Below are 25,008 nucleotides of genomic sequence, written 5' to 3'. Positions count from 1 at the left end.
ATAAGTGTATTTTAATTTCTAGTAACTCGGCTATTGTATTAACCAACTTAATCAGATTGTTAGTTCATCTTAAATATTAATGAGAGTATTAATCATATATGCTTCTACTGTGGAGCTCATCTTATGAGAATGATAGGTACTCGGAGGCTTTGATTCTTATGGATGAAGCAGAGAGTACGTTGAGGTTCACGGCTGAGTCGAGTCAATACCCACCTCAACCCGAGGTTGAGCATGGATTCCCCAAGGTTTGCTACTGTGGAGCTCATCCTATTCTGTCCAACTCCTACAACAGAAGGTGTGTGATTGTCGATAATGTTCTGTTTTTAATGTATCCGAAGTTTAAGCTTAACTATATATGATAACTGTGTTATCTATTGTAGGTTCTTCACATGCCCAAATGTTGATGATGGAGAGATGCATATTCACAAGTGGTGGGATGTCGCTGTAATGGAGGAGATGAGAGATGCGGATAGACGATATGAAGTGCTGTCATAGAAGGTAGATTATTTAACCTTATTCAATGACTATGAATCAGCTATCAACCATGTTAGGGACCAGAGTTATGCCACAGAACAGAAGCTGGTTATGTTAGAAAATGCTTTTTCTGAGCTACGTAAAGAGAATAGGTTTAGAAATGTAAATGATGTCCTGGTTGTTGGTGTAATGGCTACTGTGTTATGTCTTCTTGTTATATTGTTCATGTAATACCTCGGATGTGTGTTGTGTAATAACTTAGATGTTGAGACTCACGGGTTCTGATTATTGGCGACATATACTTGTAAAAGTGGTAACTCACGGGTTTAATATCACAGATTATTGGCAGTATATACTTGTAAAAGTGGTAACTCACAGGTTACACATTTCACGTGTTTAATATCACAGATTATTGGCATTATATACTTGAAAAAGTTGTAACTCACGGGGTTTAATATCACGGGTTACACCCACGAATCAGTCACAAGATCAATAGTCACAAGATCAATTTGGCTTTCATTATATATATGCGTCCATATCAATTTGGCAAAATTCATTCACACTATCACAAGATCAAGTTTACTTTTCTCAATACAAGTCATTTCTTCCTTTATCCTCAATACAAGCTCTCTCTTGATCTCTTAAACACAAGTTTACTTTTTCTAATAATTTTTTTTCCAAATGGGATCATCTTCAAACCATTATCACTACCAAGCAGATGATGCTCATTATCACTACCAAGGAGATGATGGTGATAATTTTGATGCTTATTTAGAAAATATTTATGATGCTTCGCATATTATTCCAGAACCAAACCAGCCAAACAAAAGGATTTTTATCGAGCGAAACCGGGAAGAAGGCCACAATAATCTTTGGAATGATTATTTTAGTGACACTCCAATATTGCCAGAATATTTATTCCGGCGACGGTTTCGCATGCACAAGTCATTGTTCATGCGAATTTTACAACGTCTCTCTACCGAAATCGAATATTTCCGCCAAACCCAGGATGCAACCGGACGGGCTGGTCTTTCACCTATACAAAAATGTAGTGCAGCAATTCGTCAATTGGCATATGGTAGTTCGTCTGACAGTGTTGACGAGTATGTACGAATTGGTGCTTCGACAGCTCGGAAATGTTTGCACGAGTTTACCGCCGGCATCATCCAAGTGTTTGGAGATGAATATCTAAGACGTCCTACACCGGAGGATCTAGAAAGACTACTCTATCAAAATGAACAGCGTGGATTTCTCGGGATGATTGGGAGCATTGACTGTATGCATTGGGGGTGGAAAAATTGTCCCACTGCTTGGAAAGGCATGTATTCACGGTCAACCGGAAAACCTACAATCGTGTTGGAAGCGGTAGCTTCATATGACCTCTGGATATGGCATGCCTTTTTTGGAGCTCCATGTACTATGAACGATCTTAATATTCTTGATCGATCTAATGTTTTTGATGACATAATAACCGGTCAAGCTCCGGAAGTCAACTACGTTGTCAACGGAAGGGAGTACAATTTGGCGTACTATCTCACTGATGGGATTTATCCAAATTGGGCCACTTTTATTCAATCTATCCGACTTCCACAAGGTATGAAAAATTCTCTTTTTTCTAAAAAACAAGAAGCTGTGCGGAAAGATGTTGAGCGTGCATTTGGAGTCTTGCAAGCTAGATTCGCCGTTATTAAAAATCCATCTCGTTTATGGGATAAATACAAAATGGCAAATGTTATAAGATCATGCATAATACTCCATAATATGATTGTCGAAGATGAACGCCATGCATACAGTTACCGAAACATTGTTTCTGAATTTCAACAAGGAGAACATGTGGATCAAACATATACCGTTGGTGCCGCCGGTGTGGGTTCAAATATCGGCACTACGATTACTCGCCAAACAAGACTTCGGGATAAACAAGCCCATGACCAACTAAAACATGATTTGATTGAGCATATTTGGACTAAATTTGGACATCTTCAAGATAATGAAGATTAATTTTAAAATTTCTATGAGTTGAATAAAATGTTTGTTTTTCTTTTTATGTTTTATGTTTTCTGTTTTTGTTTTTGTTTTTAAGTTGAATAAAATTTCTAAATTTTAAAAATATAACTAATTTATTCGGGGGACCAAATACAAATAGACACTAATACTCATACTAAAAATAAGAAACTTGGGGGACCAAAACCAAGTGTCCACCATTGCCCATGCTCTTACACTCCAATTGACGTACGTTGACCTCTTGACTTCAACGGAGAAGACTCAGCGTTTTTGTTTTCAACGACGAAACTTCCTTCCGTTTTCCAGTTTTCCAATTGTCACGACGTATACGTCTTTAGTCTTCACTGTCCATCCTATTTTCTATCTTACACATTTCACAAATTTTGTAATTTGTAGTGTACTTAAAAATATCAATTACTCCCCACACTTGTTTTGAATTTATATTTTAAAAACAAAACATGATAGTTTAATGGTCAAATCATTAGTACCAACGTCAGAATTCTATGAACAACTAGTATGTTGATGGTCATATGAAATTATTTCTCCAGTATAAATAGAAAGAACAATTTAAACGGTGACGGCTTAAAGGGTTAAGATTAATGTGCTCCTTCTCCGGCAGGTCCGGTTCGAGCATTCAACAATGGTTGCAGAGCTTTCACGACAATACTCATGTTTGGTCTGAAATCAGCTTCGTATTGTACACACAAAGCAGCAACTGCAGCTAACTGCATTATCAACCAAAAGACGATCATCAAACACAAAACTATTGAGAATTAAGCAAGACTGGCGCTATGTCCTAATCATTAGTTGAAGACTGGTTTCTTTTTATTATATACCTTGGCAACAGCTTTTGGTGGGTAATCTCCTCCTAGTCTTGCATCAACGCACTGCTTAACCTTGTCCTCGCTTAGCTTTGGTGTAGCCTAAGGCAAAAACACAGTTTTGACTGTTTAGTAAGATCTTTGAAAAGTTAGAGATGCAAGATTGTTCATCTTTGAAAGAAAGAGATTAGTATTTTTACCCATGTGACTAAACTTTGCTGGCCCCGAGGCAATGTATGATCAACAGGCTTTCGACCCGTAAGAAGCTCGAGCAATACAACTCCAAAACTGTACACATCACTCTTGGCACTCAATTGCCCAGTCATTGCATACCTATTAAAGAGAAGACAAGCATATGAGAGAATGGCGATTGAGCAGTGGGGATATAGAAGAAGAAGAAGAAAATGAAAAGAAACTTACTCAGGGGCATGGTAACCGAAGGTGCCAAGAACACGAGTTGAATGAAGGCGTGCAGCCATATCAGGAGCTTGATTTGAGAGATCAAAGTCAGCGATTTTGGCTACATCATTATCAAAGATAAGAACATTGCTGGACTTGATGTCGCGGTGGATGACATGTGGGTTCGCCTTCTCATGTAAGTACTCAAGCCCTCTAGCTGCTCCAACGGCAATACTCACTCGCTGATGCCATGACAAGAGTGGACCAGGCTTTGCACCCTTCACACCTTTTCTCCCTGATGGAATCATAGGATATTGTTATATATAACATCAACAAAACAACTCTCTCAATCTCAGCTGAAAGTGAAACACAAAAAAAACATGTCCAATGTACCATGAAGAATATCATGAAGGGATCCGTTTTGGGCAAACTCAAAGACAAGTATCCGGGAATTCCCATCAACAGAGTACCCAAGGAGCTCAACAAAGTTAGCATGCTTCAACCTCGAAACCATGGAAACCTGCAAGGAGGTCGTGTCGTGTCTCCCATAAATACAAATGCAAAGCCGCCGGACAATGTGACATATATAAATCATCCATCAACAAAAATATATAATCAACCAAACAAACCTGGGCAAGGAACTCTTCATCAGGCTGTTTGTTAGAATCCAACTTTTTAATGGCTGCACGCTGACCACTCTTTAACACACCGTGATACACTCTCGCATAAGATCCTTCACCGATAAGAGAATTAGGTCCGAAATCATTGGTTGCTTCAATCAGATCATCAGCGAGAATAGCAGCAACTTCAATAGGCTGAACCTTAACACTTTGAGCACCTTTTTGAGCAGTTTCAGAACCATTGCGCCTTCCATCATTACCTATATTCACTCAAAATCAAAAGCAAACAAAATCAATTCAAAGAACACAGATAAGCACCATAAAGATAAAAAAAAAAAAAAGAGAGAAACAAAATAAATACCTCCAGATTGTTTGGTCATATTGTGACCTCCATAGTCAGCAGCTCCAAGCAAATCATCTTCACGGCAACAACCAAAACAGCTCATTGTTATCTGCAACCATTTCATCTCCAGATTAGTACACACTTGTAGCAAAAAAAAAAAACCATAACCACAGAAGCTAAAGAACCTAATACAAAGCGGGGATTAGAGAATCTAAACAAAGATCCAAAATCTGAAATCGAAGCTAACAAACATTCAAATTCAAAAAAAGAAAAAATAAACGTTGGGGGCGGCAGAGGAACACTAATCTAAAACCAAAGAGAGGATAAAATAAAATAAAAATCGAAATCTATTATCCAATCAAATCGGGAAAACCATGAATTAGAAATCATCGAGAAGCAAAACCTTGAGATCCAAATGAGACCAAAGGAGGAACCAGTAGAGATTACAGGGAGAGAGAGAGAGAGGTTTCGAAGATCTAAAGGAATCGAGGAAGAGGGTTTCTAGTTTGTATAAAAAAGCAAGCAAGCTTGGTGTGTGCTCTCTTTTTTTATCTGGCTGACTGTGGTGTGCTCTCTCTCTCTCTATCTAACTTGACTTAAATGTCAACGTTTGACAGCTAGTCAACGTTCCCTTCACGCCGTTGGATGAAGACAAGATTACTGTAAAGTGTTACGAGAAAACCACTGACGCTACTTGCTGCGGTCGGTGGTATATCAATATTTATTCTCTATTGGGCCTCTTATATTTACTGTAAAGCCCATTTTTAGTACATTCAATAATTGGCTCAGTCGGGAACAATTATTTATTTATTTTGGCTTAGAAAATGCGTATCGTTGCAAGTTGCAACTCTTCAAGAATAAAACACTGTTCGTTCGACAAATTTACAGAGAAGAGCGGTTAGTGAAAATGTAACCCGCCAAAAAAATAAACATACGGTCGCAACCTTTCAAATACGTATATAAAGGAACTAGAAACACTCGTTGTTTTCTCACCCCGGATTACATCAAATTCTTACTTGCAAAAAACACAGCAAATCACTTCCTTGATTACATTTATCCTTCTCCCAAAACTTCTTAACAATGGATTCAGGAGGTGCTCTCGACATTATCTCGACTCTCTCGGACTTTCTCCTCGTGCTGATCATTTCCAATCTGACGTTCAAGGAAGCTCTCAGAACCAGCGTTTTGTCCAAACGTTGGAGACACATTTGTCGCGAGACGAGAAATGTCACATTTCATGAGGCTGTGATCACTCAAACCTATCCGGCGTGGGTTGACGAAGATGAGAAACGAGCGCAGTTCGTAATTTACGCCTTGAATTGGGTATCCAGTTTCACGGGTGGGATCGTTGATACGTTTGAACTCTCCTTTCACAGGCCGATTGGTTATGAAGTGGAGATGTGGACCCTCATAGATTTCGCAGCCGCTACGCATGTCCAAAATCTTGTTCTTGATTTCTCAGACCGGCTTTGGGTGAACAGAGATGAAGTAGAAGCATCATTTGAAGCTACCATGATTCAAATGCCTGAGAGTTTCTACCATTTAACAGAACTCGTCAAGCTGAAACTGCTCGCTTGCCGCTTTGATGCGTCAAGGCTGGCAGTAGCGGGTAAAGTAGAGTTTCTCTACTTCGGGTGGATGTCGCTTGCCATGATCACGTCTTTGTTACCAAGGGCCCCTCTTCTGGAGTGTCTGCAGATCAAGAACTGCTGGAATGTTGGTCTAGGAGCAATAACCGGAGTTAACAACCGGTTAATGAAGCTGGTGTTCAAGAACAGTGTCTTCGCAGTGCAGGCTACCTCACTTGACCTGCCAAGCATTCTGATCTTCAAGTATGCTGGCAGAGTTCATTCCTTTATGTTGAGGAACGTGAACAGAGGAATGGATGAAGTGTCGCTGGACTTTGGGCAGGTGAGCCAATACCATGCTGGCTTAGGAACACAATTTTGTGACCTCCTCTGCAGTTTGGCAACTGCTAAGACAGTTACCATCTGTCAGTTCTTCATTCAAATGATTCAGGATAATGTCGACCCGATTCGCCTTAAAGCAGTTATGGAAACGAGGAGATTAGTGTTGAAGACAACACTCCGACCCCGTGAGTTTGTCGGAATCAGGTTCATGATCAACAGCTGTCCATATTTGGAGACGCTGACTTTTCAACTCGTTGTTGGAACCCCTGTCCAAATGCAGAGAGTGCAGATTGATGCAAACGAATTTTGGTTGGAAGGAAAACCTCACCCGTGCTTGAAGAACACACTCAAAAATTTAGAAGTTTGGAACTTCTGTGGAGAATTTTATGAGATGCAGCTCCTGAAAAATTTGATTCGCATGTCTCGTGTGCTGGAACGGGTGGATTTATATAAACCAATGAGACTTGGCGCTGCTCACCTCAACCGTATCCAGGCAAAAGCCGACCGTGTGGGGACAAAGTTCGAGGCAGGTTCGGCGAATGTAGTGATATCTCTGCACTAATGGATTCCCGAAGAATTTCAAGACTGAATAATTCGGGTGTGTGACCTGATGTATTGTTGATTTTTATACTTCTACACTAAAATAATTCGGGTGTCTGACCTGATATGTTGTTGTTTTTCATTTATATCTTTCAAACAAAATGAGGTTTCTATGTTTGTAATCTCACATTTGCAAGTTATCAATGTAAGACTCGGAAAAAAGAAAAATGTGTTGCTTACTTTTATTTCCATTTCTCTACATTAATTCTTTTTCCAAGTAAAATTTTTATTAAAAAAAATTGAAAAAAACAAAGAAAGGATTAGAAAAACTATTTGGACGCGATTACTCAATTTCAAACTCTCTCTTTTCACTCTAGGCTTGTGTTTTACTCGGGCGGTGAGAGAAGGTGATGATGGTCTCAATACGGCGAATTCAATGTTGGATCGGAGATTCGATGTCAACTGGATATCTTGGGATCTTATGGGATTGTGTTTTGGTTGGTTTATGAGAGAAGGCTTTAATGGTTTTACTCGGGATGTCTCAATCGTAAATTGGGGATTTGGTTTCATTTGGGATCCTGCGGAATTGCGTTTTGTTCGGATCCTGAGAGAGGATTTCTTTGGTATCAATTGGGTTGCCTTACTCTCTGGTTGGGGATATGGTATTAATTGGGATTCTCGGGATCTTTTGGGCAAGCGATTCTGTTGTTTATTACCAATGATCTACTTAGCTGTTGGACAGCGGACTTGGCGACGACAGATTCTGGTAAGGGATTCGGTTGTGATTTGTTTGAAGCTTGATCAGAGGCGAATGCGGTGGACTCGGATTTGCGTGTTGTGTGTCTGGGGATTGATTGGTCTCGGATTTGTTTTAAAAGGAAACCAAATGGCTTGGTATCTGTTGTGGATTTGGTTGTTGCTAACTTGGAAGATTGTAAGTCATTATGGTCGCAGATTCTTCAGTATATTGAGTAGTCCATGGGTGCTATTAATAGTCTGGTGGTATCGATACTGGCGAGATATTAAGATTTTCTGTCTTGATGGCTGTGATATGGTTGCGATTCGATGCTTTATTGCTTGGTGTGGGTATAAAAGCCTCTCATATCCCCGAAAGCAGAATCATCTCACTTTTCTTTCTGTGTTCTGTCTTGGTGTGTGTTGTTCCCTTTTTCGTTTCATTGAAGACAGTAGTTGGTCGGTGCTTGAATCCGCGAGCTCAAGACATGATGTCCCTTTTGGTGATGTTTCCACGGTTCTGGCATCTTGAAGGCAAGGTGGTGGGTGCAGACCTTGGGATGGGGAAGTTCCAATTTGATTTTGATGAAGAGGCAGATATCGCTGAGGTTATGAATATGGCTCCGTTCCACTTTGATAACTGGATGGTCTCGATGGTGCGTTGGAAGCCGACGGTGGACCCTTCTTATCCGTCAGCCGTCACTTTTTGGGTTCATGTTATGGGAGTGCCATTCCAGTTCTGGGCTGCTCCAACGTTTCGAGGTATTGGTGAGGCTCTGGGATCGGTTGTGGAGGTAGACATCGATGGTGGCAGAGTGCAAGTGACGGTGAATGGGCTCAAACCCCTGTGTTTTGAGACGGAGATCGAGTTCTTTAATGGTGAGGAGACCACAGTGTCACTTCGCTATGAGCGTCTCTTTGGGTTCTGCAGGAAGTGCTTCAGTATGTGCCATGATGAGAAACATTGTCCACCCTTGGAGGATAATGACAATGGTCCCAATGTCCTTCCATAGGATAGGCCTGATCGAAGGTTTCAGAGTTACAAAGGTGCTGTTAAGGCGGATGCACAACGTGGTTCTGGACAGGAGGGGAGCTCTCGTTGGGGGAGCAAACATAGGTCCAGGGGCGAGAGTTCCCATGGGGATGGTAAGCGTCCTTTTGAGGGTAAGGCGGGTCGGGGTTCACAAGTCAGGACTGACACAGCAGTTGGGGAGCCTGTTACTAAGCAGCGCCGGTTTTAACCTCAGGTACAGCAGAAGGTTTCCACCCGGGAGTCTCCTGAGACCACCGGTCCTCCTCCGGTGCCGTCTGCAGCAGTGGACATCCCACCCGCGGTTCAGGTTGTTGAGGGGGTGCCTGCGATTGTCCCATCGGCACGCAGGGCTTTGTTCCAGGAGATTGGGGTTGTTGCTCCGGTTGCACCAGTGGTTGATGGTTCGGTCCCTGTGGTTCTGTCCCGTCCAGTGGAGGAGGTAATTTTTTCGGACTCAAATGCAGTTTCTGCGGAACCTGTTATTACTTTGGGGAAGATGGAGGTGGATGTTCCTGTTGGGGAAGGTTCTCCTACCGGTGGTGAGGAGAGCGCTTTGTTAGCGGTGGAGGAGCTTGCGTTGGTGGGTTTGGAAGATAAGGAGGTCAACTCCTCAGAGTTTGTTGCTGGCGGTTCGAAGTCCACGGTCACTGAACCAGTAGCGGCTACTGAGCAGGCGGTTGGGGCTGAGGTTACTATGGGAGAAGCTGACATGGGGGATAGCTCTCTCTCTGGTGAGGATGTCTCCACTATGGCAGCAGATACGGGTAAGATGGATCCGGATCCTTCAGCTGTGGGTGATGAGGACCCCTCCTTGGTGGAAAAAACGAGAAAAGGTAAGGGTGCTTTGGGTCTCCAAGGCATGGGATCAAAGAAGCTGACTGTTTATGTCTGTACTCCACGTAAACGACCAGCTATAAAGGGCAATGCTAGTGTTGGGCAGTCTACTCTTCCAAAGCCACAGGAGGTTGAGAAGGGGGTCGCTGGTGGGACCAAGCCACCAATTCCAAGGGTTGCTAAATGAAGGTTCTAAGTTGGAATTGTCAAGAGCTTGGTAATAAAGCCACAATTGGGTATTTTAGGCACTTATGGAAGAAGCATCGACCAGAGTTCCTGTTTCTCTCTGAAACTAAGTAATCTTTTTCTCATTTAGAGTTTTTTATTGGTCATTTTGGTTATTCTCATTTCAAAACTGTTGAACCAGTTGGTTGTAGTGGCGGTCTTGCCTTTTTTTATCACAATAATAATAATAATGTTTCAGTTTTATTTGCATCCAATAGACTTATTGATGTGGAAGTTGTTTACAAAGGCAAATTGATTTATCTTACTTTTGTTTATGGTGATCCGGTTCCCAAGAACCGTGATTTGGTTTGGGAATGTTTGACACGAATAGGTTTAATCAGGGATGATCCTTGGTTTTTAATTGGAGATTTTAATGAACTTAAAGGTAATCATGAAAAGCGGGGTGGTAAATTACGCCATGCTTCTTCCTTCGTGCCTTTTAATACTATGATTCGAAATTGTGGTTTGTTTGAATTCCCATCTCTTGGAGATAGTCTTTCCTGGAAAGGATGGCGGGATAAGAAACCGATTCGCTGTCGATTAGATCGAGCTCTGGCGAATGAGGGGTGGCATGATATGTTCAAGAACTCTTTTACGGAGTATTTACCAATGATCGCTTCGGATCATAAACCTCTGGTCGTTGTTCTTGAGGATAGGTTTCGGGGTGGTAACAGTGGTTTCCGTTTTGATCGCCAGTGGCTTGACAAGGACGGTTTTTTTGATGTGGTTGCTGAGGGCTGGGCAACTTCCACAGGCCCTGAAGCAACTACTACGGTGGTGGATAAAATTATTACATGTCGTCGGGCTATTTCCCGTTGGCGGAAAGCGCAGGTTCCTTATGGGAGGGATTCAATTGAAGATTTGAAATCGAAATTAGCAGCGGTGCAAGAGAATGACAGTACCACGGTGGAGGCGCTTGCGGAGCTCACTTGGCGGCTGCGGGAGGCATATAGGGATGAAGAGGTTTATTGGTATCAAAAAAGTAGGAGTCGGTGGATGCGGTTTGGTGATCATAACACTGGTTATTTCCACGCCCAAACAAAGCAGCGACTGGTTCGGAATCGCATTGTAGGTCTTCATGACCAGAACGATAATTGGTTGACGGAGGAAGGTGATATTCAGAATATCGCGGTCTCTTATTTTGAGGATTTATTCACTTCCTCGGATCCCTCTGATTTTGAGGAGATCCTGGCGGAGGTCCATCCAACGATAACACAGGAGTGTAATGATTTTTTAACTCGGGAGGTCTCCGAGCAGGAGATCAAACATGCCTTATTTATGATGCATCTGGATGGGATGACGGCTCTTTTTTATCAAAAAGCATGGAATACGGTTAAGGTGGATTTGGTCGTATTGGTAAACTCCTTTCTGCAAGACGGGAATTTTGATAAGAGGTTGAATGTGACGAATATTTGTCTCATTCCAAAAGTGGACAAGCCGACTAGGATGTCTGAATTACGGCCGATTAGTCTGTGTAATGTTGGGTATAAAATAATTTCCAAGGTTTTATGTCAGTGGTTACGCACGATTCTGCCGTCCGTAATATCTGCGATGCAGTCGTCCTTTGTGGCGGGTCGTCTCATTTCGGACAACATCTTGATAGCTCAGGAAATGTTCCATGGTCTTCGCACCAATCCTTCTTGTAAGGGCAAGTTCATGGCCATTAAAACGGATATGAGTAAGGCGTATGATCGGGTTGAATGGACTTTTGTTGATCTCCTTCTCCGGCAATTAGGTTTCTGTGATAAATGGGTGTCTTGGATTATGAGTTGTGTTACCTCGGTCCAGTATCAGGTTTTGATTAATGGTCAGGCCCATGGTTCCATTACCCCTTGTCCGGGATTACGGCAGGGGGATTCTCTTTCGCCCTATCTTTTTATTCTCTGTACGGAAGCTTTAATTGCACAATTCCGTAAAGCGGAGCAGATGAAGCTTATTACGGGTATTAAGGTTTCTACCGCTAGTCCTGCTATTTCTCATCTTTTATTTGCGGATGACAGTTTGTTCTTTTGTCGAACAACAAAGGATTAGTGTGAGGTTGTGCTTCAGATTCTCAAGAAGTATGAGCGGGCTTCAGGCCAGCAAATAAATTTTCAGAAATCATCAGTCCAATTTGGACATACTGTGGACCATGGTCTCCGGGAGGAGTTAAAAGGGGTCTCAGGGATCACATATATAGGTGGGATAGGTTCTTATTTGGGAATTCCGGAAAGCCTAGGTGGCGCTAAAACGCAAATCTTTTCTTATGTTCAGGATCGGTTACAATCACGGGCTAGTGGTTGGCCAGCTCGCCTCCTTTCAAAAGGAGGAAAGGAGGTAATGATTAAGTCGGTAGCAACGGCAGTTCCTACCTTTGTGATGTCGTGCTTTCGGTTACCCAAGACGGTTACGCGGAAATTAACTAGTGCTATTTCCAATTATTGGTGGAGTTCCTCTGGTCAATCGCGGGGTTTACATTGGGTGGCTTGGGACAAGCTATGTCTTGATAAAAAAGAAGGAGGTTTGGGTTTTCGCGGGTTGGATGATTTTAATACCGCCCTGCTAGCCAAGCAGCTATGGCGATTAATTTCTGTCCCGGAGTCACTTTTTGCACGGGTTTTTAAATGTCGGTATTATAGGCATTCGGATCCCTTGGATCCGATTAGATCTTACTCACCATCCTATGGATGGAGAAGTATTATCTCAGCTCGCTCTCTGGTTAACAAAGGACTTATTAAACGGGTAGGATCTGGTGCTTCCATCTCTGTGTGGAATGATCTGTGGATCCCTGCTCAACCCCCGAGACCAGCTATCGGCACAGGGTTGTTGTCTGACCCTTTGCTCTCTGTTCAAAATTTTATTGACAGGAACTCAAATTCCTGGGACATGGCTTTACTTTCGACTACTTTTGTACCGGAAGATGTTGCCTTGATTTCTGCCTGTATCAGGTTTTGATTAATGGTCAGGCCCATGGTTCCATTACCCCTTGTCCGGGATTACGGCAGGGGGATCCTCTTTCGCCCTATCTTTTTATTCTCTGTACGGAAGCTTTAATTGCACAATTCCGTAAAGCGGAGCAGATGAAGCTTATTACGGGTATTAAGGTTTCTACCGCTAGTCCTGCTATTTCTCATCTTTTATTTGCGGATGACAGTTTGTTCTTTTGTCGAACAACAAAGGAGCAGTGTGAGGTTGTGCTTCAGATTCTCAAGAAGTATGGACGGGCTTCAGGCCAGCAAATAAATTTTCAGAAATCATCAGTCCAATTTGAACATAAGAAAAGATTTGCGTTTTAGCGCCACCTAGGCTTTCTGGAATTCCCAAATAAGAACTCATACCACCTATATTCTGGCTTTACTTTCGACTACTTTTGTACCGGAAGATGTTGCCTTGATTTCTGCCTTACCGTTGCGGTTGCCTGACAAACCGGACTCGCTAGGTTGGCATTTTACTAAGTCAGGAAAATATACGGTCAAGTCAGGGTACCACCTTCTTTGGTCTAACACCACGGATGCGGCTGCCCCGTTGGTGGTCGGGCCGAACTATGTACCTCTTGAGGCTTTCGTGTGGACGATCCGATGCCCGCCTAAACTACGTCATTTTATGTGGCAAGTAATTTCGGGTTGTGTGGCGGTTACAGCTAATCTACGGAAACGTGGAATTAACTGTGATTCAGTATGTGGCCTTTGTGTGTGTGACGAGGAGACGATAAACCATACACTTTTTGAATGCCCGCCAGCCAGACAGGTCTGGGCACTGTCGCAGTTCCCGACGGTCCAGGGTGTTTTTCCATCGGCATCGGTTTTCACAAATATGGATTTTCTTTTGTGGCGGTTCAAGGATGTTCCTTTCCAGGATAGATTCCCATGAATTTTGTGGTATATTTGGAAAGCTTGTAATGATAAACTTTTCACTAATTTGGACTCCAACCCAATAGCAATCTTTCGGTTAGCGGAGGATGAGGCTAAAGATTGGTTCCAAGCTCAGACAGAGGTCGCAGGGCCTGTAGAGGATCACCCTCTTCAGGGTCTAGCTCCTGCTGGGGGATTCGGAGCCCCAAGGTTATCCAAGTTTCCTCGAGTTTTCGTTGTTTTGTGGATGGTTCATGGAAAGCGACGGATCCGTTTGCTGGTAGAGGATGGTTCTGTGTCTCGCCCACGGGGGATGAAACTACCATGGGAGCTTCAAATCTTCGTCGCAGTCTCTCCCCGCTTCATGCGGAGGTCGAAGCTCTTCTTTGGGCAATGCGTTGCATGATTGGAGCCGATAACCAATCCGTTGTTTTTCTTACTGATTGCTCTGATCTGGTGAAGATGGTGTCTTTGCCTTCCGAGTGGCCAGCTTTCACACCTTATCTGGAGGACATCCAGGCGGACAGAGAGGAGTTTACTTCGTTTTCTTTAGTCTATGTCCCTCGTACTCAGAATGGTAAAGCGGATAATTTGGTTCGACGTGTTCGAACAGTTCCGCATCTAGTTACCTTTGTAAACAATTTCCCTTCGCATTGGCTCGTTTGAACTAATTTTGTAAGCTGTTAGTCAAAAAAAAAAACAAACAAACAAAAAGGATTATATAAATAAAGTTAATTAACTATTCTTCTTACACTTTGACTAAAAACAAAATCAGATATAAGACCTGACTTATTGTTATTTTTCATATTCAGACCTAATAATTCGAATTTGTTATTATTGATTTTCATTTATATCTGTTGAACAAAAATGAAATTGTAAGTTTTCAATATAAAACTCGGAAAAAAAGAAGTATGTTCGTTTAATTTAAATTATTTCCATTCGTCTTTGATAATCATTTACTATGTTACAAAACCAAATCGACTATTTTTAGAAATTACCGAACCAAAAAAAAACCGATTATCAATAAAATTTTGCTCTAAACTTTGTCACTCTGACCAAAAAAACAGGAGAGAAGTTTCACTTTCACATGTCATTAACCAAAAGAAACATACAAGAAGACTTCTTTACGAGAAAAGATTAGCTCCTCCTTTACGCCAAACCCCACGAACTGGTATAACACCAGACTGTTGTTGGTTACTATTGATGTTACCAACATTTGCTTCTGATTCCACCTCACGGTTAGAATTGTTAATATCTAGTAACGCAGCCATTGATCCATCCCCAAGCCGCACTCTGTGAAACTTAGAAGTTTTCTTACGTGGCTGCTTACTTGAGGTTGACGTAGCAACGGTACTTGCTACATGTGCCTTGCCCTTATCTGACCTATATGTATTCTTATCTTTCGAAATTACTTCCTCTTCTCCTTCATGAGGATTCTGTGAAGATTGCAATCTCCTCACTGTATCCATAAAACTCTCTGCTACAGTTTCTTTCGGTTCAGCAACCTTAACAGCTTTTCCTTTGTTCTTCTTTGAATTTTGATTGTCTTTAGGTTGAGAAGAGCTCTGTGCAGCAGACTGACCATTCTCTTTTAAACCTACTCCACCTAAACTAGCATTATGGTTATCAATGAGTTCCTTCTGCCTTCTAGGGTCAGGGCACAGTCTAGCAAGATCAATAACCAAGTGAGACAATCCATAACCATTCACGTACTCCAAGTAAGTTCTTGCATCAATCGAACCTTGACGATACTGTCCTGAAACATTTTTGAAGGCCATGAAAACATCTTCATCATGTCCAAGTGCAGTTCGCATTTTCTCAATCAAAGATTTGTTGGCAGATTGTACATCTGGAGGTGGCTGGGTGTTTGAAGATCCTTGTGTAGTGCTGGGTGATATCCTACGATTTTGCACAACAGCAGAAGAAACTGGAGGAAAATCAGAAGGAGAAGGCGTAAGAGATCTTGTATCAGATAGATCAGGGGCTGAGGATGAGTGAGGAATCTTATTCGCATTACGAACAGCCTGTGGAACTGCAGAAGCCAGAGGTCTAGGCTGGGAAACTCTAGCATGAGACCTAGGTTGGACTGAAGAACTAGAGGCTTGTATAGGTGTTCGCGCTATTGCTGGCCATCCTGAAGAAGAATAGTTACCGCCAGTAGTAATAGATGGTTGTGCTGCGCTTCGGTTAACCGCTGGCCATCCTTCAGAAGGACTAGCAATAGCAGAAGCAGTAGTAGTTCGATTTGTTTGACGTCTTAGACGAGCAGCCATGGTGTTAGTAGGCAAACTTTCCAAGTTCTGTCCAGATCTCGGTGGACCAGAAAGAGGAGGGAAAGCAGATTCTCCAAGACGTGAACCACCACCACCAGAGCTTCCTACAGCTTGTAGATATCGTGAAGAGGGTTCCATATCTGTAGTTGATAGAGATTCCATGGGTTGAATAAGAGAACCAGCATCATCTATGTGAATATTGTTGTTCTCAGAGGATCCAGGTGGTGCACTTGAGGGTGGCGGAGCAGGCTCTTGCCGAGAATACTCAGCCTCAGATAAACGAAGAGCCTCATGAACTGCATGATTATAATCATCATCACCAGGCTCACGACGAAATGATCGGGCTCTTCCACGACGATTCTCTTGATCATTTCCACGTCGATATCGGAAACTTGTTGGTATCTGGAGCGGAATGCAATGTTAAACACAGGCAAGCAAACATAACGATAAATTAACAAAAACAATGGAAAAAGGTGTAACATGCCTGTAATGCAGCGCTGCGCTGAGACCTAGACATTTTACCTCCATGCTCAACAGCGTTATGCCTCTGAAAAAACAAATATAAATCCTTGACAAAAATCCATAGACCGAAACTGAAGAAAAGAAAATTGAGAAATTCTCCACAAGTGTTTACTTTCAATTCTGATTCATTCTGGAAAACTATAAACTTCTTAGCAAGGCAGGAGTCGTCTTCACAAATAAAATGATCTCTGCGGAAGTGAATCTGTTGCAAAAAATAAACAGAATCAGAACAGATGCAGCCACACTTTAACTGAGCTATACTGAAAGTGGTTGATGTTACCTCCAAGTCATCATAGTTTTTGTAATATTCATACTGTCCTGAATTCGACCTATATTGGATATGTTAATTCAATGTCGTCATAGGGATAACACATTCTCAAACATGAAAAATTCATTAATACAAATAGCCAGTACCTTTGGCAAAAATGGCAGGTGTAATGCTCAGTAGTCATGTGAGTATATAATTCATTATCACCATAGAATGGATTCCTACAGAACTCACACATAGGATGTCCAGTAAAGCCTCCCCTTTCGCTCTCAGTACCATCAACTTCAGAGTCACCAGTGTGTATGTGTTGGTTCAGTTGTGCCCTAGTATACAGCTTTTGTTCACATATGAATATCTGTCCACGTAGAGAGAGAGAGACGCACACAGATGTAAAACAAATGAGCAAAACTTAAGAGAAAATACAAGATAGCAAACAATCAGCAGATAATGAAGTTTCAAAGCTCCCACCTTTCGGCCTTCAAGACATAAACCGCACATATGCAATTTGTGCTTATGATATAAATGACCCTTCAACTGTTCAACACTCTTAATACGCTGCCGGTGATGATGTCTTGGTCCAGGTCCTCCTTCCCTTGGTTGATCTTCAGCCTTGTCACAAACACCGCAGGAAAGCCTACACATAGCTTTGATCATCCTGTACTGATCCAAGTCATCAAAGAAAGCCTGAGTGTCTTCATGATACCAGAAGGATCCTACTACTCGACCTTCCTTTGGTGCTGTTGGGAAGGTGGAGAAGTCAGTGATCGTCCTTGTGTAATCACCCAATGCCTGCAAAAATTGTAATCATAAAGTCCCTTAACAGCAATTCATTGGGAGACATATATGACAAAATTACAACAATTTCTTCACTATTAAGTCATTGTAATAGAAATAATCAAATCCCAGCCATCTATCAGATTGAAAAGAAAAAGAAAAAAGAAAAAGAGTAATTGCGATAACATTGGTAACATGGATATATAATTGAAGAGTAAAAAGTAATCAATCACCTTGGTGACGAAGACGATAGGAGACTCGGTCTTACAGATACAGCAACGAGGATCGCCAAGGACGAAACGGAGACGAACGACACATGTTGAGCAAACCTCTCGGTGACCACAAGATCCATAGGCAACCCATTCGAGGTTTTCAGCGCAGACGGCACAGCTATCATCCATGTCTCTTACCTGAATTTGAGATTGAGAATTTGAGAATTTGTGTTTCCAAAGAGATGAGCAAGAGAGAGATCTAGGGTTCTGAAAGAGGGCAGGCTTAAAGGCGAAAGACGAAGAAGAAGAATATGAAAGGTCTTCGAACCATCGAGACCAGTCAAATAAATACCGAAAAAGAATTAAAAATAGGAAAATCCAAACTAATAATTAAAGAGAAAATATCATGTTTAGAGAAGAAAAAACACCAATTGTTTGTTGATTTGCAAATAAACTAGATATTTACAACCTTACTAATATTTGATTTGTATTTTTTAAAATGTACAACTTTACAAATATACATGTATATTCCATCTGTTTCCAATGTGACAAATTTTCTAATTTACCATTAACCCAAAACTTTTTTTTTTAAAAATGATAAATTATTCATTTATATGTATATTCTAATTTTTCTTAATTTATGTGCAATGTATCAAAATGACACTTTTTGTGAGACAGAGAGAGTATTAGTTAGTGTAAAAAGTATTTTTGTTTGAGGTTTATTGTTTTAAAGTATAGGAACTATATAACATACAATTAAATAAATAGTTATTTATAGAAAGAAAATATTGTATGTGTTCATAGAATTAATTCCTATCGTTTTGTAAAATTGAAAACTTAATATTCATAAAACTAATTATAAACTTAATATTTAATGTAAAAGTGAGTGGTTCCTATTGTTTAAGAAATTTTATTAGGATGAAAAATCTTGTTTTCCAAAAAAAAACTTAATATTAATTAATTAAAAGAAAAACAAATTAATAATTAATGTCAATGGCATGATTGTAAATATGTTCTAACTTCAGGATTTATTTGCTAAATGTCTCCAAAAATATATATATATATATATATATATAGATATATATAGATGACAAACTTTCGTTGACCTAACCTTTTGAGGCACAATGTTAGAGAAATTAGACGGGATTAATTCATTGTTAACGAGATCCGTTAATAGCTAAACGACCCTAATCGATTTCAATTATCCCAAATTAAAAACTCTAATCGATTCTCAATAACTCCGTAAAAGAAGATTGCTACGCGTTGTCTCAAACGAAAGAGGTTTGATTCTTAAATTGAGATCGATTAGAATTTGTGAATTGGGGAAATTGAAAATCGATTTCTTAATTTGGGGGTTTTAGAATGTTATAAACAGCGACGTTTTGCTATTAACGGATCTCGTTAACGGATAATTAACCCCGTTTAATTTCTCCGTCTGACTACTTAACGTTGTACTTCAAAAAGCTAGGTCAACGAGAATTTGTGATTAATAATTGATGTTTTTTCCTCCAAACACAAACTTCATGCTTTAAATCGATGAAAATGTAAAGTTGGGGATTTTAACGATATTTTTCCCAATAATTAAACTTTGTTCAATTTGTTTCTCTGGGGATGTAGCTCATATGGTAGAGCGTTCGTTTTGCATGCGAGAGGCACAGGGTCCCTGCATCTCCAAATTCCTTTATAATTTTCCTTTTCTAAGTTTTGGTGGGCCATGGCCCAAGAGACTAACGAAGCCCAAAAAGATACCCAAATGAAATAAGGGTAGTTACGTAACTGAGCATCAAAACCCTAGCGTCTCCTTTCTCTCCTACAAAATCCCCATTTTGAGTGTTTTTTTTGGGTGCAGCCGTAGCCTCAAAAGATGCAGATCTTCGTGAAAACCCTAACGGGGAAGACGATAACCCTAGAGGTCGAGTCCTCCGACACCATCGACAATGTGAAAGCGAAGATCCAAGACAAGGAAGGGATCCCACCGGACCAGCAGCGTTTGATTTTCGCCGGGAAGCAGCTCGAAGACGGCCGCACTCTCGCCGACTACAACATCCAGAAGGAATCGACGCTTCATCTCGTGCTCCGTCTCCGTGGTGGTGCTAAGAAGAGGAAGAAGAAGACTTACACCAAGCCGAAGAAGATCAAGCATAAGCATAAGAAGGTGAAGCTCGCGGTTCTTCAGTTTTACAAAATCGATGGATCTGGTAAAGTTCAGCGTCTGAGGAAGGAGTGTCCTAACGCAACTTGTGGAGCTGGTACTTTCATGGCGAGTCATTTCGATCGCCATTACTGTGGTAAGTGTGGTCTCACCTACGTTTACCAGAAAGAGGGAGGTGACGAATGATCTGTTCTACTGGTAGATCTCTCTCTCTCTCTCTATCTCTCTATCCTTAAAAAACAGCATTTCGATTTCGGAATTTTGTAAGCTTTTTTGTTGTTTATGGATTCAAATGTTGAACATCGTTTGTTCTGGATTATGAATGGATAAATGTTTTAGGTTCTTAATCAATATTTATTGTGCTGTTCGTTCAATTAGTTGGTTGCAATTACTTTTGAATGATCTCTTCATTTCGAATTGGCTAATTTTGTTTTTGAGAACAATTCAAAATCCTAGCCATGTTGTGCATGCTTAAAACGGTAATTATCAATTGCTCGTAATTTATCTTAGCTTAGTAATGGTGCTGATGATGATCCAAAATTAAGATATTCTTCGTTTATAGTACTTGCGTTTTAGCAGGGTTAACTCCCTCAGATAATAGACGAAAACATCTTGATTCTAAAATTTTGGCACCACTGTTAAGTGATCCGAAGTGTTGTTTCTTTTAGAAGTTTTGTGATGAGTAGAGTACTTCTTAAATTGGTGATGACTGATGTGTGATAGCTTAGCTTAACTTTCTTTTGCTTAACGGCCTGTTTAAAATCTGTTGAGTTGCATATGTTATTTTTCAATTCTTCTTTTGAACTATATTCACACTCAATAATCAGTATATGTACACAAAAATGTAATTACAGACTCCACACACAAAAAGCACACATCTTATGCAAATTTATCTTGAAATAGTTCTCTCTGCTGCTTAGAACCTTTTAAGTCAAATACAATAGCAGCGTGGGAGAGGTTTGTTATTCGTCATCATCAATTATATAATCACCAAAAGCACACCAGTTTCAGCCATCCAACAGATTCCTCAAGCTACGGAATGCATCCGGTGTAAGACTAAAACACCGTCTCTTCTCCATAGGAACCACCGGCTCTTCCCATCGGTCCGCTGTCATAAAACATACTACAACCGCGGTTAAGTTATCAAATGAGTTCCTTCTAAGAGCCTCCATCACAAGCTCTCTCGAACATCTTGTTGGATCGTTATGTCGCTTTAAGCCACGCTTAACAATGCTAACTGCTTCTTGGCTCGTCATGACATCCCAAATCCCGTCGCATCCAATCACAAGAAACTCATCATCCTCGGTTAAAGTTATCTGCTTGATTTCTGGTTCAGAAATTAGCGGACACTGGGAGCCGTGTGGCATTTTTAATTCCCAATCGCCAAGAGCCCGGGTTACAGCTAAGACCTCATTTAGGTAGCCGTCATTATTGATGAAACCGCCTGATTCTTCCACTCTTCTTCTCTCAAGTAGATTAATCGGTTTATGGTCTTCAGACATGTCTATCGCTTTGCCTTTCCTGCATAGAACCGCTCTGCAGTCTCCAGCATTTGCAACCATTAAAAGTCTGCAAAAAAAAAAAAAAACCAAGAACCATGAAACTGCGCTCAAAATATATAAACCAAAATAACCTAACCAGACAACCGATGTCCACACCTAGTTTCAAAAGCAACAACAAAGACAACCGCCCATACTTTTCTTGATCAGATCACAGGTTATATACTTAAAAGTCATTATCTATTATATGCAAGAGCTCGATCTCTTAAGATCCTAGAGATGGATAGACAACTAGAGAAGAAACTGAATGAAAGACGTACCTTCCACATATAAGAGCAGTGAGCGCAGTGGTACCAGAAGAAGAGCTGATGCTGCAATCTTCTGCCAAAGCAAGATCAGCTTGAAGAAACGCGTTTCTCAATGAACTCTCAACTTCTTCCACATAAACACTACTCACTTCAGATGTTTGTGGAAACTGCTCATCTTCAAAGAAAAACCTAATGGCGTTTTCCCTAACATATGCTGCTGCTTCTGGTCCTCCATGACCGTCAAAAACCTGAACAGAGGAAGTCTTTAAGTCAGAATTTATACTTAAAAGAGCATAAGATTTTTAAGGAAGTTACAAATCAGACATAAGAATTGTAGAGTACCGCATAGAAAGCACTAGGCTTTGGCAACTCGAAGAGACATCCAACTTGAGAAGATAGATCGTCTATGCGAATGTGTTCATCTTCCATGCATCTCTTTGGGCCAATATCAGCAAAGCTTCCAGACCGGATGGTCGGAACATAATCTGAGACACTTGGATCACAATCACCCTGCTTCAAAAAGGTAAATACAACACGTTATTGAAAACATAGATCAAAATCTCAGCAGTGATTATAACAGCTTATCCTGACAGAAGAAATCAAAATCTATAAACACTTAAAAAAAAAAAAAAGAGTTCTCAAATCTCCAATTAATGAAAAAATAAAAACTAAAAGGCTTTTTCTTAGACGCATGCTCAATTTTAGCAATAATTGAAACACAACCAGTTAAGACAAGACACAATAACTAAACAACAGAGGGCTTCTCCAGCAAGACCACCAGCTTTTAAAGTTTCAGACAACAAGTATCTAACTTTTTTCAACGACACGTAAACAAACATAAACTAGAGGTCCTCTAAGAAAGTGTCCTAAACCGTTTCAAATTCCTATAGGGTCATCTATCTTCTCTGATTTATCATACTACAGAATCCTATATGCCTACCAAACAATTCAGCCATATTCCTAATGATTGACGGTTATGATTTCAGAAACCACCAGCTTCTTTTCAATTCTCTTTCACAAAGTACCCAGAAAGAAAAAAAAAAAAAAAAAAGGACCAACTTCAAAAGACATACCACAACCAGAGGAGAAGTCGATAAACTTGCGGAAACCGACTGAGTAAAACCCAATTTAGGAGAAGAAACGGGAGATTTAACGGCGGAAGAAACTCGATCGAACAACTCAATCTCCAGAACCGCCGGTAAACTATGTTGAAATACAACCTCTGCTTCTGCTACCATCTGTCTCTTTCCTCTTCACAATCAGTTTCAATTTCAATTTCACAACAACAACAAGATCAAACCCTCTTCTTCTCTTTCTTTGTTACTCGAAATCTCTGATTAAATTAGTTTTTTTTTTAGTTCTCTCTCGAATTCGTCACTTTGTGTTCAACGAAGGATTGACAATTTCGAAGTTGGCGTGTGTGTTTTTATTTCTCTCGCAGGGACGAAATTTCTGAGCCGCGTGGGTCTTTTTTTTTTTTCAATATATAAAAAAATAAGACACTCGGAGATTTTGTGGGTGACTTGGTTAACCGGTTAATTACAGTTGACACGTGGCGGTTATCTGTGCCGAGTCGGTTGCTTATGTTAGATTATATTATCTTTTTAAGTTTTGTGGATTACACACACACGGCTAAGACTAAGCCCTAATTATGCCACGTGTCATTCCAGCTTTGACGCGCGTACCCTTGAACTTACCCGAGACGAGAGGACACTCTTGGAAATAAAAAGGGGATCTTTCTGTGATATGATTAAATATTCAGGGTTACTTTTGTAAATCCAGAACTCTCTCGACCAGAATCTTTAAAGCCTTTGTTCGTGTCCACACTTGCGTTTTCGTGAATTGACGATCTTACCCCTGACTTGTATGATCACCCGGCGGCGTTTTGCTGTGAGATGATGAATCTGGACCGTTAAAACTTGTGCTCGGATCCCAAGTTTTATCGACTTGTCATGCCACGCCATTGCTCCTTTTTCTTTTTCGATTTTTTTTATTTATTTATTTTTTGTTATACTTGTTTTAGTGGCATCTATCTTTACACATTTGCATACAGATCAACAAGTTTAAGTGCTCGTTATGATCCAAAGACCAAAAGCCATCACCTAATTCTTTATTTTATATATGGTCTTTATTTTCTTCTCAATTTGACTGTTTCGTTATATACTAACTTATAAGCAAATTAAAATATCTGAATTGGCATTTAGTCAAGCTTTATTATTTGCCTTTCAGCCTTTGTGTTAAATATTGTTTCTTTTAGACTAAATCAAGATGCTTATGATCTAACGTGTTGCTAAAATGAGAAACGTGTTTCGTGGAAAGTCTAATAACCAATTATAAATAATCTAGATCCAGAACTCTTCGTCTTTTAGCTTAGCAACAAAATATCTAAACAATAGTAACAATTAACAACTAATTAGCATATATGACTCAGTGTTACTGTTAATTATGTCGGTGTGAAGACTTAAGACCATTTGACAGTATCGTCACGTTGATGATGAGTGATGACGATGCACGAACGCGTTTGATGGGCTATAATTTAGAAGAAAGCCCATAAGACTTTGAACTTGAAGTATTTATAGCCCATTGAACTCAGTATGTTTCGTTTTTAAAAAGAAATTAGCGGAGGACCTAGCTAGAAAACATGAGACAAAACTAGACTGGTTTTAATCAAGTTAAGTTACTGTGGTATAGACAAAGACGAAACGTGGGAAATGGTCAACGAGAATGTCTAATCTAATTTCCGACCATCAAAAAGCGACTTGAAGAGTACGTAGGGTTTTTGCTTTTATGGGACTTCTGTTATTGGTCCAACTCACAGAGGATAAAACACAGTTTAAGACAAAGATCTCTTGACGAATTAAAGACATTGACGTAAGCCTGTTTAGTTATCACTATTGTAGTCTCACCGATCTGTCAAGTCCATTTGGCTTATTCCAATGAAAAAAATGAGCAAGAATTTTCCATTACTCAACCTTTTGTTGGCCACTAAAACTTGTTTCAAAAAATTATGTAGTAGTGTTTATAGAATGTGTAAATGTTCTATCAAGAACAGTTCTTGTAAGTATTTAACAAAATTTAGCTATATAATAACAGCCTTTTATGGTTTGAAATATTTACATTTATATTAAAATTATTGAAAATGATCTATAAAATTTCCAAGTCTGTCGATATCAGCAAATGGTCGATGAGTCCACTCTTTTTGTGTGTGTTCTAATAATGAGAACTTCAAAAA

The 25,008-nt window shown here is 40.3% G+C and overlaps 4 protein-coding genes and 1 pseudogene across 6 annotated transcripts; 2 read left to right on the top strand and 3 right to left on the bottom strand.

The window, feature by feature from the left end:
• Positions 1 to 2,892: 2,892 nt before the first annotated feature.
• Positions 2,893 to 5,377, bottom strand: LOC104749094 (protein CYTOSOLIC ABA RECEPTOR KINASE 2). The gene is made up of 8 exons (XM_010470675.3): positions 5,065 to 5,377; positions 4,680 to 4,770; positions 4,328 to 4,578; positions 4,092 to 4,218; positions 3,720 to 3,993; positions 3,500 to 3,632; positions 3,315 to 3,401; positions 2,893 to 3,203 (listed from the first exon to the last, which is right to left on the bottom strand). The coding sequence occupies exons 2-8, from the start codon at positions 4,762 to 4,764 to the stop codon at positions 3,075 to 3,077; spliced, it is 1,086 nt and encodes a 361-aa protein (XP_010468977.1). The 5' UTR covers positions 4,765 to 4,770; positions 5,065 to 5,377; the 3' UTR covers positions 2,893 to 3,074.
• Positions 5,378 to 5,553: 176 nt separating this feature from the next.
• Positions 5,554 to 7,339, top strand: LOC147924994 (F-box protein At3g62230 pseudogene; annotated as a pseudogene). The gene has a single exon (XR_015584624.1). The product of XR_015584624.1 is annotated as an F-box protein At3g62230 pseudogene (transcript).
• Positions 7,340 to 14,785: 7,446 nt separating this feature from the next.
• Positions 14,786 to 18,289, bottom strand: LOC104749092 (uncharacterized). Its single transcript, XM_010470673.2, has 7 exons — positions 17,839 to 18,289; positions 17,300 to 17,620; positions 16,978 to 17,186; positions 16,844 to 16,892; positions 16,676 to 16,765; positions 16,526 to 16,588; positions 14,786 to 16,443 (listed from the first exon to the last, which is right to left on the bottom strand). Exons 1-7 carry the CDS (start codon positions 18,004 to 18,006, stop codon positions 14,893 to 14,895), a joined length of 2,451 nt encoding a protein of 816 aa, XP_010468975.2. The 5' UTR covers positions 18,007 to 18,289; the 3' UTR covers positions 14,786 to 14,892.
• A 1,303-nt stretch (positions 18,290 to 19,592) lies between these two features.
• On the top strand, positions 19,593 to 20,343 carry LOC104749093 (ubiquitin-ribosomal protein eS31y fusion protein-like). The gene has a single exon (XM_010470674.3). The coding sequence runs from the start codon at positions 19,682 to 19,684 to the stop codon at positions 20,153 to 20,155; it is 474 nt and encodes a 157-aa protein (XP_010468976.1). The 5' UTR covers positions 19,593 to 19,681; the 3' UTR covers positions 20,156 to 20,343.
• A 409-nt stretch (positions 20,344 to 20,752) lies between these two features.
• Positions 20,753 to 23,290, bottom strand: LOC104749091 (putative protein phosphatase 2C 49). Of its 2 annotated transcripts, none has more exons than XM_010470672.3 (4): positions 22,850 to 23,290; positions 22,119 to 22,286; positions 21,789 to 22,024; positions 20,753 to 21,538 (listed from the first exon to the last, which is right to left on the bottom strand). In XM_010470672.3, exons 1-4 carry the CDS (start codon positions 23,012 to 23,014, stop codon positions 20,977 to 20,979), a joined length of 1,131 nt encoding a protein of 376 aa, XP_010468974.2. In that variant the 5' UTR covers positions 23,015 to 23,290; the 3' UTR covers positions 20,753 to 20,976. The 2 variants fall into 2 exon arrangements, with proteins under 2 accessions (XP_010468974.2, XP_010468973.2); XM_010470671.3 differs by having other exon boundaries at positions 22,119 to 22,289; positions 22,850 to 23,281.
• Positions 23,291 to 25,008: the final 1,718 nt, after the last annotated feature.

This window comes from Camelina sativa, chromosome 16 (genome assembly GCF_030686135.1).
Source record: "Camelina sativa cultivar CO46 ecotype springtype chromosome 16, ASM3068613v1".
NCBI lineage: Eukaryota > Viridiplantae > Streptophyta > Magnoliopsida > Brassicales > Brassicaceae > Camelina > Camelina sativa.
The sequence above is the reverse complement of the archived record's forward strand: the minus strand, read 5'-3'. Positions and strand labels throughout refer to the sequence as shown.

Bases quoted from the DNA above. Each gene is read 5' to 3' on its own strand.
- LOC104749091 (XM_010470671.3), bottom strand. From the start codon at position 23,014: ATGGTAGCAGAAGCAGAGGTTGTATTTCAACATAGTTTACCGGCGGTT. The intron at 22,025-22,118 runs GTACTCTACAAT...TCCTCTGTTCAG, and splicing joins AGCCTAGTGCTTTCTATGCG to GTTTTTGACGGTCATGGAGG. The intron at 21,539-21,788 runs GTACGTCTTTCA...TTTTTTTTGCAG, and splicing joins ACTGCTCTTATATGTGGAAG to ACTTTTAATGGTTGCAAATG.
- LOC104749094 (XM_010470675.3), bottom strand. From the start codon at position 4,764: ATGAGCTGTTTTGGTTGTTGCCGTGAAGATGATTTGCTTGGAGCTGCT. The intron at 3,994-4,091 runs GTACATTGGACA...TGATTCCATCAG, and splicing joins CCTTCATGATATTCTTCATG to GGAGAAAAGGTGTGAAGGGT. The intron at 3,402-3,499 runs GTAAAAATACTA...TTTTTGCCTTAG, and splicing joins AGCAAAGTTTAGTCACATGG to GCTACACCAAAGCTAAGCGA.
- LOC104749092 (XM_010470673.2), bottom strand. From the start codon at position 18,006: ATGGATGATAGCTGTGCCGTCTGCGCTGAAAACCTCGAATGGGTTGCC. The intron at 16,893-16,977 runs GTACTGGCTATT...TATCCAATATAG, and splicing joins ACCTGCCATTTTTGCCAAAG to GTCGAATTCAGGACAGTATG. The intron at 16,766-16,843 runs GTAACATCAACC...TTTTTGCAACAG, and splicing joins AAAACTATGATGACTTGGAG to ATTCACTTCCGCAGAGATCA.
- LOC104749093 (XM_010470674.3), top strand. From the start codon at position 19,682: ATGCAGATCTTCGTGAAAACCCTAACGGGGAAGACGATAACCCTAGAG.